The following is a 13451-nucleotide window of genomic DNA, read 5'->3' as shown; positions in this document are numbered from 1 at the left end:
CTACAATAATAATAATAATAATAATAATAATAATAATAATAATAACTTTATTTTTATACCCCGCCTCTATCTCCCCAAAGGGGACTCAGGGCGGCTTACATGGGTCCAAGCCCGAATAAAAACAATAGCAATATAAAACACAACAATAGACAAAAAACATGCACAATTATAAAAATTTAAACATTAGCCAGTAAAAACAAAGGACAAGAGCTAATAAAAACATGGATTAAAATGGAGAGGTTGTAAAAGTAGACGGGGTAAGGTGCACCATATAAATATTGCAAACACGAGGTGACTGATAAAGTGCTGCAAATTCTTGGAAGTGCAGATTGGTTTGGGAATAGACCTTGTGTCTATATCAAGTTGACATAGGTAAAAAGTGTAAACTGGTACAGGAATGGTCACAGATACATTGTTATTGTTATTGCTTGTGGTTTATACTGTTTTAATTCTTTTAATTTGCCTTTGTTTGTATTGTTATATTGTGTGTTGAGGCCTTGGCCTTTGTAAGCCGCATCGAGTCCTTCGGGAGATGCTAGCGGGGTACAAATAAAGTTTAATAATAATAATAATAATAATAATAATAATAATAATAATACAGATTGCTATGGGGATGAGCAATCTTTATCTAAAGGCCTGAGTAAAGAGCCAGGTTTTCAAGCTCTTTCTGAATGCTACCAGGGTGGGGGCTTGCCTGATTTCCCTGGGGAGCGAGTTCCAGAGCCGGGGGGCCACCACGGAGAAGGCCCTCTCTCTCGTCCCCACCAGCCGCGCTTGTGGCGAAGGTGGGAGCGAGAGGAGGGCCTCCCCCGATGAACGAAGAGATCGTGCAGGTTCGTAGGGGGAGAGGCGATCACTAAGGTAGGAGGGTCCCAAACCGTTCAGGGCTTTGTAGGTGATCACGTGCACCTTGAATTGGGTCCGGAAGGTGAACGGCAGCCAGTGGAGCTCCTTAAGCAGGAGGGTTGACCGCTCCCTATAATTAGCTCCAGTTAGAAGCAAGGCTGCCGAATGTTGAACTAGTTGGAGTTTCTGGGCCGTCTTCAAGGGCAGCCCCACGTAGAGTGCATTGCAATAGTCCAGTCTAGAGGTAACTAAGGCATGGACCACCGTGGCCAGATCAGACTTCACGAGGTACGGTCGCAGTTGGCGCACAAGTTTTAATTGTGCAAAGGCCCTCCCGGCCACGGCCGACACCTGAGCATCAAGCGTCAGTGCTGAGTCCAGGAGGACCCCCAAACTGCAATGGACCTGCGCCTTCAGGGGGAGTGCGACCCCATCAAGCACAGGTGGCCACCCAATACCCCGATCGGACATACGACTGACCTGGAGGACCACTCCTATCCTACAGCCATGAAAGAACTGGGGGCGGCGACAGCCGAGAGGGAGCTCTGGCGTGGACTGGTCCATAAGATCAGAAAGGACTGAGCGAATGAAAAAGAAAGAGGAAGAAGGCGCTGACAGATAAGCTTTGGCTAGCATAGGGGAGAGTTAACTCGCCAGTGGGCGTGGAGGGAGGGAGGGAGGGAGGGCGGAGAGAGTGGTGCGTGGCTCAGTCTCGGAAGTTTCGCTCCGGGCAGATGGAGAGTTGCGCGGCCGGAGAGATGAGCCTGGAGGCGGTGCTGGAGGAGCGCTACTCGGCCTCGGCGCTGCGTGTCCTGCGGGCGGAGGCGGAGGGGCTGCGGGAGAGGCTGGTCTCGTCGGCGGTGCGGGGCAGGAAGAGGCTCCGGAGGAGGGTGACGGTGGGGCGGATCCCGCTGGGAGAGTGCCTGAGGCAGCTGGAGCAGACCCGGCGCCAGTGGGAGGCCAAGGCCCGGGGAGAGCCAGAGGGCACTCCGCTGAGTGAGGAGGCCCAGGTGACGCTCCTGAACCTCCTGGAGAAGGGCCTGGCCCTGATGGAGAGGGTGGAGGCCCTGCAGGAGAGGAAGAGCAGGAGGAGCCCGAGGAGGAGGAGGAGGAGGAAGGAGAAGGGCGGGGAAGGGCAGGAGCAGGACCCTGGAGGAGGGGAGCGCTCTGGAGACAGCGCAGCCAGGGATGGAGCTGGGACCAGGCACAGCCAAGGAGAAGAAGGGGAGGAAGACCCCGGAGAGGAGGAAGGGCACCATGGGAGCCACACTCATGAAGGGGATGGAGACAGTGCGGGTGAGCCTCAGGATGGAGACAGCGATGGAGAGGAAGACAAGGGTGCAGCCAGGGATGGACCTGGGACCAAATACAGGAAGGAAAAGGAAGCAGAGGAAGACCCCGGAGAGGAGGAAGGGCACCATGGGAGCCACACCCATGAAGGGGATGGAGACAGTGCGGGTGAGCCTCAGGATGGAGACGGTGATGGAGAGGAAGACAAGGGTGCAGCCAGGGATGGACCTGGGACCAAATACAGGAAGGAAAAGGAAGTAGAGGAGGAAGGGCACCATGAGAGAGACAGTGAGGGAGGTGACACTCATGAAGGGGAGGAAGACAGCGGTGGGAACAATGAGGGTGAGCATCATGATGGAGACGGTGATGGAGAGGAAGACAAGGGTGCATCCAGTGATGGACCTGGGACCAAACACAGCAAGGGAAAGGAAGCAGAGGAAGACCCTGGAGAAGAGGAAGGGGACCATGGGAGCATCAGTGAGGGAGGTGACACTCATGAAGGGTATGGAGACAGCAGTGGGAGCAGTGGAGGTGAGGATCCTGATGGAGATGAGGATCAGGAGGACACTGAGGTCTCCTTCAGTGATATAGAGGAAGACAAAAGCGCCATGTGTGGTTATCTATTGAAAAAGTTGGATATAGTGGAACAAGAGGTGGACACACTGAAGGACCCCTCGCAGAAGAAGGCGGACACCTTGAGGAAAGAGGCAGAATTTTTGAGGGAGTGGTACAGGGATATCAGTCGAGACATGAAAAGGGAACTCAAGGACAAGGTGATGCACTTGTGGATGGCACTATGGCTTAACTCAGTGCAGGGCATGGATGCCCTTCAGGAAGTCTTGAACCAATTCTCAGCAGCGGAGGCGGCTGCATTGAAAGCAGAGTCTGACTCCTTGAAGGGTTTCCTGCAGGCTGCCCAGAAGGAAGAAACATTGGCAGAGCTGTCCAACTTCTATTGCTCACTGGATGTTCTGCAGGAGTCCCCTCTGCTGAAGATGGACCCTACATATGGTGACCTCCTGAAGGAGGGGGATGCTATAAAGGACACCTGGTGCTCTGCGCTGCTGCGTGTCCTGCTGAAGGAGGGTCAGGAGAAGACAACTGCCCTGCATGAGAAGGTGGACACTGTGCAGGGTATCTCTCTGGAGCAGAAAGGTGAACTGAGGGCAAAGATGGACGCTCTCCAGAAACAGATGGGTCTCCTCTGGGAAGTCCCCCTGAAGGAGATAACGGCCATGTTGGCAATGGCATATAAGCTGTCCTGTAAACTGAGCTCAGGTCTCACAAAAGAAGAGCACACCATCTGGAAGAAAGCATGTGGTCTCGCAGTTACCCCAATGGTTAACCTGAAGGACGTCTTTCTGTGGAAGAAAGTGTCTGACTTGCAGGCCACCCTTCATGATATCCCTGTGGAGAAACTGATGATGCTGGAAAAGAAAGTGAAGTTGTGTATAAGGAAGGTAAATGTGTTGCAGGAGAAAATATGGGAGCCCTTGAAGGAAGAGCTGGAAATCCTGAAGGAGAAATTCGATTCCCTGAAGGATTCCTCACAGAAGGAGCCTGGCGAGCTCCAAGAAGAGCTGTATGAATTACAAAACAACCTGGTTGAACTGATGGCATTTGAAACTTATCCACTAAAGGAAGCAGTGAAAGCCCTGAAAAAGAGGGTGAATGCCCTGCAGAAGAAGATGAACGTCCCCCAGAAGGCAGGTGCCCCCCTTGAAGAAGGTGATGAAGCCATGCAAGGGGACAAAACAGGATTCTCGGAGATGTTGAATGCTCAAGATGCAGGTATGTTTCCCTAGAAGACTTTCCCATTCCCTGGTTCTTATTAGAGTTGGAAGTGCGTGGAGCCTAAATATTTTTTGCAGAAGCCTAAATAGACAAGGTCATAGGTCTGTAAGAAGAAATCCAAAGTCTGCAGTTGGATGATATTTTAAGTTTTGGGGCCAGCATTCTTTTCAAACATTTCAGGAAGTGGTGGGGAAATGGATTTTTGGTAATGATCTGGATGTTTGGCCTATTCTCTAATGGGATGGCGCCCGAATCCTCTAATGTTTTGCTCCCAAATTTAAAATGAAACATTTCCCCAATTTGTGGGAGGGGAGATTGTGGGAGGAGCCAAAAGTACCCTTGTTAGGGAAAGGATTATCTTTTGCTCACCGAGTTTTTACTTTGCCAGAATAATTTCTTTTTTTAAAAAAAAATAGCCTTTCCATGTCCTTCCCTTCCCTTCCTCCCATTATACGTCTGTGCCTCATATGGCATGGGAAAGCCAGAAGAGAAGGATGATGATGATGATGATGATGATAATAATTATTATTATTAACATTATCATTATGCCATATCTCAATGCTGTGCAGTCCCGGGAGTTATAGTTTCCCAAGGTCCATACCCTTCTCTTGGTGCATTTATTCTATGGAATGAATGCCCTTCCACCCCACTATAAATACTATAGCTCCATACTATGGGGTCCTGGGAGTTATAGTTTCCCAAGGTCCATACCCTTTTCAGGATGGATCTGCACTGGAAAATAAATGCAGTTGGAAACCATTTTAAATGCCATCATCATCATCATCATCATCATCATCATCATCATCATCATCATCATCTTCTTCTTCTTCTTCTTCTTCTTCTTCTTCTTCTTATGCCATGTCTCCATGGAAAACATCTATTTCATTAAAAAAGGAGTAAGACTGAGCTCTTTTCTGCTGCACACTTCCCTGCCTAATGTGATGAAGTGGTTGGTTGATTTTCCAGACTGCTTTCCTCCTTTGTTCATTACCCGTTGTTTTCTAATCCCGGTTCTAGATCTTACTAATAGATTAAAATCAACAGAGCTGCAGGAGGGGAGGACAGAGGGAGGGAGTAAAGCATCCCCAGGTGTTTTGGCCTACAACTCCCAGAAATCCCAGCCAGTTTACCAGCTGTTAGGATTTCTAGGAGTTGACGGCCAAAACATCTGGGGACCCACAGGTTGAGAACCACTGCCTTTAAAGCAAGTCACTCCTATGTAAGTCCCTAACTTCTGAATAGTTTTCTCCCCAATACTCCTGAAATGCCCCACCTGTTAAATTTGGGCTGTTTAGCTTTGGAAACATAAATTCTACAATCATTAATTAAAAATTGGTTGTAGGGAACATAATTATGTAGGGAACATAATTATGAATTAATCACAATCCGCTTGAAAGTACAATACAACTTCCATAGTGTATGTTCTTGAATTTACCATGGAAACAGGAAACTATGGAAAATAAGTGAACTCTACTGAAATAAATTGCCCTGGAAGACCTAGACAGTTCTTTGAGGTTTTCTCTCTAGGAATGTGCCAGGTCCTCCATAGCATCTCTGTGAAAACTCCTGAAGGAGCAAATCATAGAATCACCTGGAAGACCAAGCACATTCCTAGAGATGACATATTGTGTTGGTTGTTGGTAGATGAAGCCCAGATACCAGCCCCATGGGTACAGGATTTGTGTGTGCTGTTAACAAGCCAGTTTTTCCTTGATCCCTCAAGACTTTATCCCTCAAATGCCTGAGATGGTGCTATGAGATATCCTTTGCCTCCTTTGACTCCTTGTGTATTTGGGAGGAACTCTACCCAGTGAGAGCAATGGATCTGGGGAAGTCTTTTGGCCAGATGATATTTATTTATCAAACCACTGTGTTTGCTAGTTGTGCTGCTGCCTAATACGTCTAAGAGTTTAAAAGGGCTTGTGGCTCTCTTTTGGAAGTCTCATGTGTTGTGTTTTCCTCCAAACCAGGCTGTGCTCCCCATTCTGCAGCTCAGAAGAGACCTCCTTGTGAACTTCAGGTGACAGATGATTCAAGCAAAGCTCTTCAAGAGGCAACGTGTGTGGAGGGTTCTGGGGAGAGTCTCGCTGGCTGTGAACCGGCTCTGACGGAAGGAGCAGGTTCAGAACCTCCCCGTAAAAAACAGAGGATGAATCCCACCGGTGGGACCCAAGAGCCTTCTTTGACCCAGGAACTGTTTGCTGTTCTCCAAAAGCACATTTCCCTTACTATAAACCAAAGTATGGAGAAACTGAGCAACATGGTGAGCAAATTGCATGGCACTGCCTTAAAGGATACAGAAGAAGCAAAAGCCCTGATGGCTGCTTTGGAAAAAGCTCTGGCACTTTTGAGGTTACTCCTTGAGAATGCCTGATATGAATCTGGGGTGAATAATAATAATAATAATAATAATAATGTAGAGTCTCGCTTATCCAACCTTCACTTATCCAACATTTTGTATTATCCCACACAGTCTGCCTTTTAGTAGTCAATGTCAGTCAATGTTTTTAATATATTGCAATGTTTTGGTGCTAATTTCATTAATACAGTAATTACTACATAACGTTACCAAATATTGAACTGCTTTTTCTGTCCATTTGTTGTAAAACATGATATTTTGGTGCTTAATTTGTAAAAACATAATGTAATTTGACCTTTAATAGGCTTGTCCTTAATCCCTCCTTATTATCTGTTCTGCCACCCCGTTTATGTTGGATAAGCGAGACTCTACAATATTAATAATAATAATAATAATAATAATAATAATAATAATAATAATAAAAAAGAAGAAGAAGAAGAAGAAGAACATGCCCTGGCAGAATATGTAAAGCAAAGTGAAGAACCTGCTTTGATTGAAGTCAAAAATCAGAAACTCCTCAAAGCACAGCAGACAAAAAATCAGTACAAGAAAACCGCACTACAAACTAGAGCTGACAGCTGGCACAACAAAACATTGCATGGAAAGTTCCTTGACAAAATTGAAGGAAAAGCTGACAAGGAGAAGACCTGGCTCTGGCTCACGAATGGGACCCTGAAGAAGGAGACAGAAGGCCTGATCCTTGCAGCCCAGGAGCAAGACATCAGAACAAAGGCCATTCAGGCCAAGATTGAAAAATCAGCTGATGACCCAAAATGCAGACTGTGCAAGGAAATCGACAAAACCATTGATCATATCCTCAGCTGCTGTAAGAAAACGGCACAGACAGTCTACAAACAGAGGCACAACTATGTGGCCCAAATGATTCATTGGAACTTATGCCTCAAGTACCACCTCCCAGCAGCAAAGAACTGGCGGGATCACAAACCTGCAAAAGTATTGGAAAATGAGCACGCAAAGATACTGTGGGACTTCCGAATCCAGACTGACAAAGTTCTGGAACACAACACACCAGACATCACAGTTGTGGAAAAGAAAAAGGTTTGGATCATTGATGTTGCCATCCCAGCTGACAGTCACATTGACGAAAAACAACAGGAAAAACTCAGCCGCTCTCAGGACCTCAAGATTGAACTTCAAAGACTCTGGCAGAAACCAGGACAGGTGGTCCCGGTGGTGATGGGCACATTGGGTGCCGTGCCAAAAGATCTCAGTCGGCATTTGGAAACAATAGACATTGACAAAATTATGATCTGCCAACTGCAAAAGGCCACCCTACTGGGATCTGTGCGCATCATCCGAAAATCCATCACACAGTCCTAGACACTTGGGAAGTGTTTGATTTGTGATTTTGTGATACAAAATCCAGCATATCTATCTTGTTTGCTGTGTCATATAATATAATAATAATAATAGTAATACCTTTATTTTTCTATCCCGCCTCCATCTCCCCGCGGGGACTCAGGACGGCTAACACAGGGTCAAGGGTATATACAGTAGAGTCTCACTTAGAATCATAGAATCATAGAATCATAGAATCATAGAATCATAGAATCATAGAATCATAGAATAGTAGAGTTGGAAGAGACCTCAAGGGCCATCTAGTCCAACCCCCCGCTAAGAAGCAGGAAATCGCATTCAAAGCACCCCCGACAGATGGCCATCCAGCCTCTGCTTAAAAGCCTCCAAGGAAGGAGCCTCCACCACGGCCCCGGGGAGAGAGTTCCACTGTCGAACAGCTCTCACAGTGAGGAAGTTCTTCCTGATGTTCAGGTGGAATCTCCTTTCCTGTAGTTTGAAGCCATTGTTCCGTGTCCTAGTCTGCAGGGCAGCAGAAAACAAGCTTGCTCCCTCTTCCCTATGACTTCCCTTCACATATTTGTACATGGCTATCATGTCTCCTCTCAGCCTTCTCTTCTGCAGGCTAAACATGCCCAGCTCTTTAAGCCTCTCCTCATAGGGCTTGTTCTCCAGACCCTTAATCATTTTAGTCGCCCTCCTCTGGACGCTTTCCAGCTTGTCAGCATCTCCCTTCATCTGCGGTGCCCAAAACTGGACACAGTATTCCAGGTGTGGTCTGACCAAGGCAGAATAGAGGGGGAGCATGACTTCCCTGGATCTAGACGTTATTCCCCTATTGATGCAGGCCAGAATCCCATTGGCTTTTTTAGCTGCCGCATCACATTGTAGGCTCATGTTTAACTTGTTGTCCACGAGGACTCCAAGATCTTTTTCGCACACACTGCTGTCAAGCCAGGCGTCCCCCATTCTGTATCTTTGATTTCCATTTTTTCTGCCGAAGTGAAGTATCTTGCATTTGTCCCTGTTGAACTTCATTTTGTTAGTTTCGGCCCATCTCTCTAGTCTGTCAAGATCGTTTTGAATTCTGCTCCTGTCTTCTGGAGTGTTAGCTATCCCTCCGAGTTTGGTGTCATCTGCAAACTTGATGATCATGCCTTCTAACCCTTCGTCTAAGTCGTTAATAAAGATGTTGAACAGAACCGGGCCCAGGACGGAGCCCTGCGGCACTCCACTTGTCACTTCTTTCCATGATGAAGACGACGCATTGGTGAGCACCCTTTGGGTTCGTTCGCTTAGCCAATTACAGATCCACCTAACCGTAGTTTTGTCTAGCCCACATTTTACTAGTTTGTTTGCCAGAAGGTCGTGGGGGACTTTGTCGAAGGCCTTACTGAAATCTAGATATGCTACATCCACGGCATTCCCTGTATCGACCCAACTCGTAACTCTATCGAAAAAAGAGATCAGATTAGTCTGGCATGACTTGTTTTTGGTAAATCCGTGTTGACTATTAGCAATGACCGCATTTGTTTCTAAGTGTTTGCAGACCACTTCCTTAATGATCTTTTCCAGAATCTTGCCTGGTATTGATGTGAGGCTGACCGGACGGTAATTGTTTGGGTCGTTCTTTTTTCCCTTCTTGAAGATAGGGACCACATTCGCCCTCCTCCAATCTGCTGGGACTTCTCCTGTTCTCCAAGAACTCTCGAAGATGATTGCCAGTGGTTCTGAAATAACTTCCGCTAGTTCCTTCAATACTCTTGGATGTAGCTGATCTGGCCCTGGCGACTTGAATTCGTTTAGAGTGGCCAGGTGTTCCTGGACAACTTGTTTCCCTATTTGGGGTTGGATTTCCCCCAATCCTTCGTCCATTCCATTTTGCTGAGGTTGAAGATGGCTTTCTTTTTGTGAGAAGACCGAGGCAAAGAAGGCATTAAGCAGTTCTGCCTTTTCCCTATCCCCTGTCACCATCACCCCATCTTCTCCTTGCAGTGGCCCTATTGCCTCCTTTTTCTTCCTTTTTCTACCAATGTAAGCAAAAAAACCTTTTTTGTTGTTTTTTATGTCCCTGGCAAGCCTGAGCTCATTTTGCGCTTTAGCCTTGCGAACCTTTTCCCTACAGGAGTTGGCTATACGTTTGAATTCTTCTTTGGTGATTTCTCCCCTTTTCCACTTCTTGTGCATGTCACTTTTGAGCTTTAGCTCAGTTAGAAGTTCTTTGGACATCCATTCTGGCTTCTTTGCACTTGTCTTATTTTTCTTCTTTGTTGGCACTGTTTGCATTTGCGCCTTGAGTATTTCACTTTTGAAAAACTCCCATCCATCCTTAACTCCCTTGTTTTTTAATATCGGCATCCATGGAATGCCGCTCAGTAATTCCTTCATTTTTTGGAAGTCAGCTCTCTTAAAGTCCAGAATGCGTGTTTGACTTGTGTTAGTTTCAGCATTCCTTTGTATTGCAAACTGCAGGAGCACATGGTCACTTGCCCCTAAGGATCCAACCACTTCAACTGTATTGATCAGGTCTTCCACATTTGTTAAGATTAGATCAAGAGTTGCTGATCCCCTTGTTGCCTCTTCTACCTTCTGGACCATAAAATTATCTGCAAGGCAAGTGAGGAATTTGTTGGACTTTGTACTCTTGGCTGAGTTTGTTTTCCAGCAGATATCGGGATAATTGAAATCGCCCATGACTACTATATCTCTTCTTTGTGCCTGTTTGGTCAGCTGTTGACAGAAGGCTTCATCAAGTCCTTCATCCTGACTCGGAGGTCTGTAGTAGACACCCACGACAAGATCTTTTTGAGTCCCGGTTCCCTTGATTCTTATCCAGATGCTTTCAAGCTGGTTTCCCGGATTACAGTCTTGCATTTCTTCTGCAACGTAACTGTTTTTGACATATAAAGCTACTCCCCCTCCTCTCCCCTTTGTTCTATTTCTGTGAAAGAGGTTATAGCCCTCAATGGTTAAATTCCAGTGATGGGAGTCATCCCACCAGGTTTCAGTGATGCCTATGACATCGTATGTGTGGTGCTGTGCTAGGAGTTGGAGTTCGTCTTGCTTATTTCCCATGCTCCGAGCATTAGTGTAAAGACATGTAAGCCCCTGTGACCTCCCCTCGAACTGTTTATTTGGGATTATTGTGCTCTCTGTACTTGGTCCTTGCTGTGTTTGTGCAGCCCTCCGTTTAGCCTTTCGGCGGTTCCCTGTGGTCGTGGGTAATATAGTGTTCGCCAGGCTGTTGTTCCCCTCCCCCAGTGGATCTAGTTTAAAGTGCGCCTGATGAGGTTTGTGAGTCTGTGTGCAAAAAGATGTTTTCCTACTTGTGTGAGATGCACCCCATCGCTTGCCAGTAGTCCATCCTCTTGGAAGAGTAGACCATGGTCAAGGAAGCCAAAATGCTCCTCTTGACACCATTTTCTGAGCCAGTTATTGACCTGTACTATTTTTCCGGCCCTTGTAGAGCCATGTCCTACAACGGGGAGGAGGGATGAAAAGATCACATGTACATTATACAGTTTTAGCTTTGTTCCCAGAGCTCGAAAATCATTTGTGATCTTTTGAAAAGTATGCCTAGCGGTGTCATTGGTACCTACATGAATCAACATAAGGTGGGGAGGGTGATGGGGCTTTAGGAGCCTGCTGAGACTTATCCAAGCCTCGCTTATCCAAGTTTCTGGATTATCCAAGCCATTTTTGTAGTCAATGTTTTCAATATACTGTGATATTTTGGTGCTAAATTAGTAAATACAGTAATTACAACATAACATTACTGCTTATTAAACTACTTTTTCTGTCCAAGTTGTTGTATAACATGATGTTTTGGTGCTTAATTTGTAAAATCATAACCTAATTTGATGTTTAATAGGCTTTTCCTTAATCCCTCCTTATTATCCAAGATACTCACTTATCCAAGCTTCTGCCAGCCCGTTTAGCTTGGATAAGTGAGACTCTACTGTAGTAGTAACAACAACAATAATAATAATAATAATAATAATACCTTTTTTTCTATCCCGCCTCCATCTCCCCGCGGGGACTCAGGGCGGCTAACACAGGGTCAAGGGTATATACCTCAATACCTCTGAGGATGGCTACCATAGATGTGGGTGAAACGTCAGGAGAGAATGCTTCTGGAACATGGCCATGCAGCCCGGAAAACACAACTCTATGTTTATATATCTTTTATATATATCTTTTTGAAGCAATATGTTGTACATTTTGACTGGCAAAGTGGTGTCAAAATGCATGAGGCTGCTAGGATATGCATAGCAAAACCATGGAAAATGCAAGAAATTCCCTCAATTGAAAAATGGCTACTGAGACTATTGGATATCCAAAATATGGATTTATTAACACAAACAATATCACAGAACATGCCACCAAGACAATGTACAGATTGGAGTAAGTTGAGACAATATTTGTTAAGGGAAAAAAAATCGAATTTGTATGAAATATGTTAATAAGCAATCCTAGGCCTTAGGACATGTATGAATGTTCGCCGGCAATCATTTAGAGATGAAGAAGTTGTATATTGTGATGCAGAGGATCTGGAAGGGGAAAACAACTGGGCGGGTCGGGGTTTTGTTTTGTTTGGTTTGGGGTTTTTTTTTTAATAGCTTTATATATTTTTTTCTCTTTTCTTTTCCTTAATTTGTTCCCCCCCACTTTTTATGTATGTATGTTTAAAATCATAAATAAAATATTTAAAAAATGCATGAATTCTGCGATGTAGGTACACCCTATGATTTTAAGCACCGAACTTCCAAAACATGCAGGAATAAGCTTTGCAGAGGCAGTTCTGATAGTACAGCAGCGCCCTTTAGTGGCCAAAGAGGATATGACCAATTTGTCAATTCTTGATTCTCAGCTGATTTCCCAGAAATGACAGAGCATGTATGACTGAAATGCCAGCCAATCCGTGGCGTGCAAGTCTAATCTATTTTGTGCATACATCAAGGGCTTCCTGCCTGCCCACAGATTTAACAGAAAATTCAGACAAGGCTTTGAAAGTGACATTTCCTTGTTCTGACTGCTTGTGATATTTTTTAAAATGTTAACGCTTTGTTGATAGACAAGGAGATGTAGTTTGCCAAGGTATTTAGCCAAAGTGGGCTGATGGCCCACCAAACTATAAATCCAGGGATTCTAAAGCATTGAACCAGTCATGGCAGTTCAAATGGAGTGATTAATAGCTGTCCTGAGTTCTTGTGTTGCTATTTTTGAATTTGTGTGTAACATGACCAAGGGCTTTCCCCAGACAGAGATGCATAGAGTTTATTTCCTGCCAATCTGTTTCTATACTGGAGCTGGTTCCAGTACAGGCATACAACCGTGGATATAGCCTTTTCTTTTTACATTTTTAAAAGAGCTTTTATTTAAAAAATGAACACAAAATGCAATCTATAAAAGAAACAAAATCTACAAACAAACTGCAGCCTTGCAAAGCATTAATGCAAGCTACAGGATACAATCCGGTCTTCAGAATTAATATTTAACTGAACCAAGTACAGTAGAGTCTCACTTATCCAATATAAACGGGCCGGCAGAAGCTTGGATAAGCAAATATCTTGGATAATAAGGAGGGATTAAGGAAAAGCCTATTAAACATCAAATGAGGTTATGATTTTACAAATGAAGCACCAAAACATCATGTTATACAACAAATTTGACAGAAAAAGTAGTTCAATACGCAGTAATGTTATGTTGTAATTACTGTATTTACGAATTTAGCACCAAAATATCATGATATATTGAAAACATTGACTACAAAAATGGCTTGGATAATCCAGAAGCTTGGATAAGCGAGGCTTGGATAAGTGAGACTCTACTGTATTTAAAAAAT

General features: G+C 44.9%; 2 protein-coding genes and 1 long non-coding RNA gene across 4 annotated transcripts in view; 1 reads left to right on the top strand and 2 right to left on the bottom strand.

The window, feature by feature from the left end:
• LOC103282626 (major histocompatibility complex class I-related gene protein-like) overlaps positions 1 to 13451 on the bottom strand; it is a 233254-nt gene that overhangs the window by 41764 nt on the left and 178039 nt on the right. The window lies entirely within an intron of this gene.
• The window catches only part of LOC134296891 (uncharacterized), a 113780-nt gene that overhangs the window by 33182 nt on the left and 67147 nt on the right, over positions 1 to 13451 (bottom strand). The gene's annotated exons all lie outside the window — the stretch shown is intronic.
• On the top strand, positions 1531 to 6403 carry LOC134295930 (uncharacterized). Its single transcript, XM_062969428.1, has 2 exons — positions 1531 to 3927; positions 5901 to 6403. Exons 1-2 carry the CDS (start codon positions 1581 to 1583, stop codon positions 6302 to 6304), a joined length of 2751 nt encoding a protein of 916 aa, XP_062825498.1. The 5' UTR covers positions 1531 to 1580; the 3' UTR covers positions 6305 to 6403.

The sequence above is a fragment of the Anolis carolinensis genome, chromosome 2 (assembly GCF_035594765.1).
Source record: "Anolis carolinensis isolate JA03-04 chromosome 2, rAnoCar3.1.pri, whole genome shotgun sequence".
Classification (NCBI taxonomy): Eukaryota; Metazoa; Chordata; class Lepidosauria; order Squamata; family Dactyloidae; genus Anolis; species Anolis carolinensis.
The sequence above is the reverse complement of the archived record's forward strand: the minus strand, read 5'-3'. Positions and strand labels throughout refer to the sequence as shown.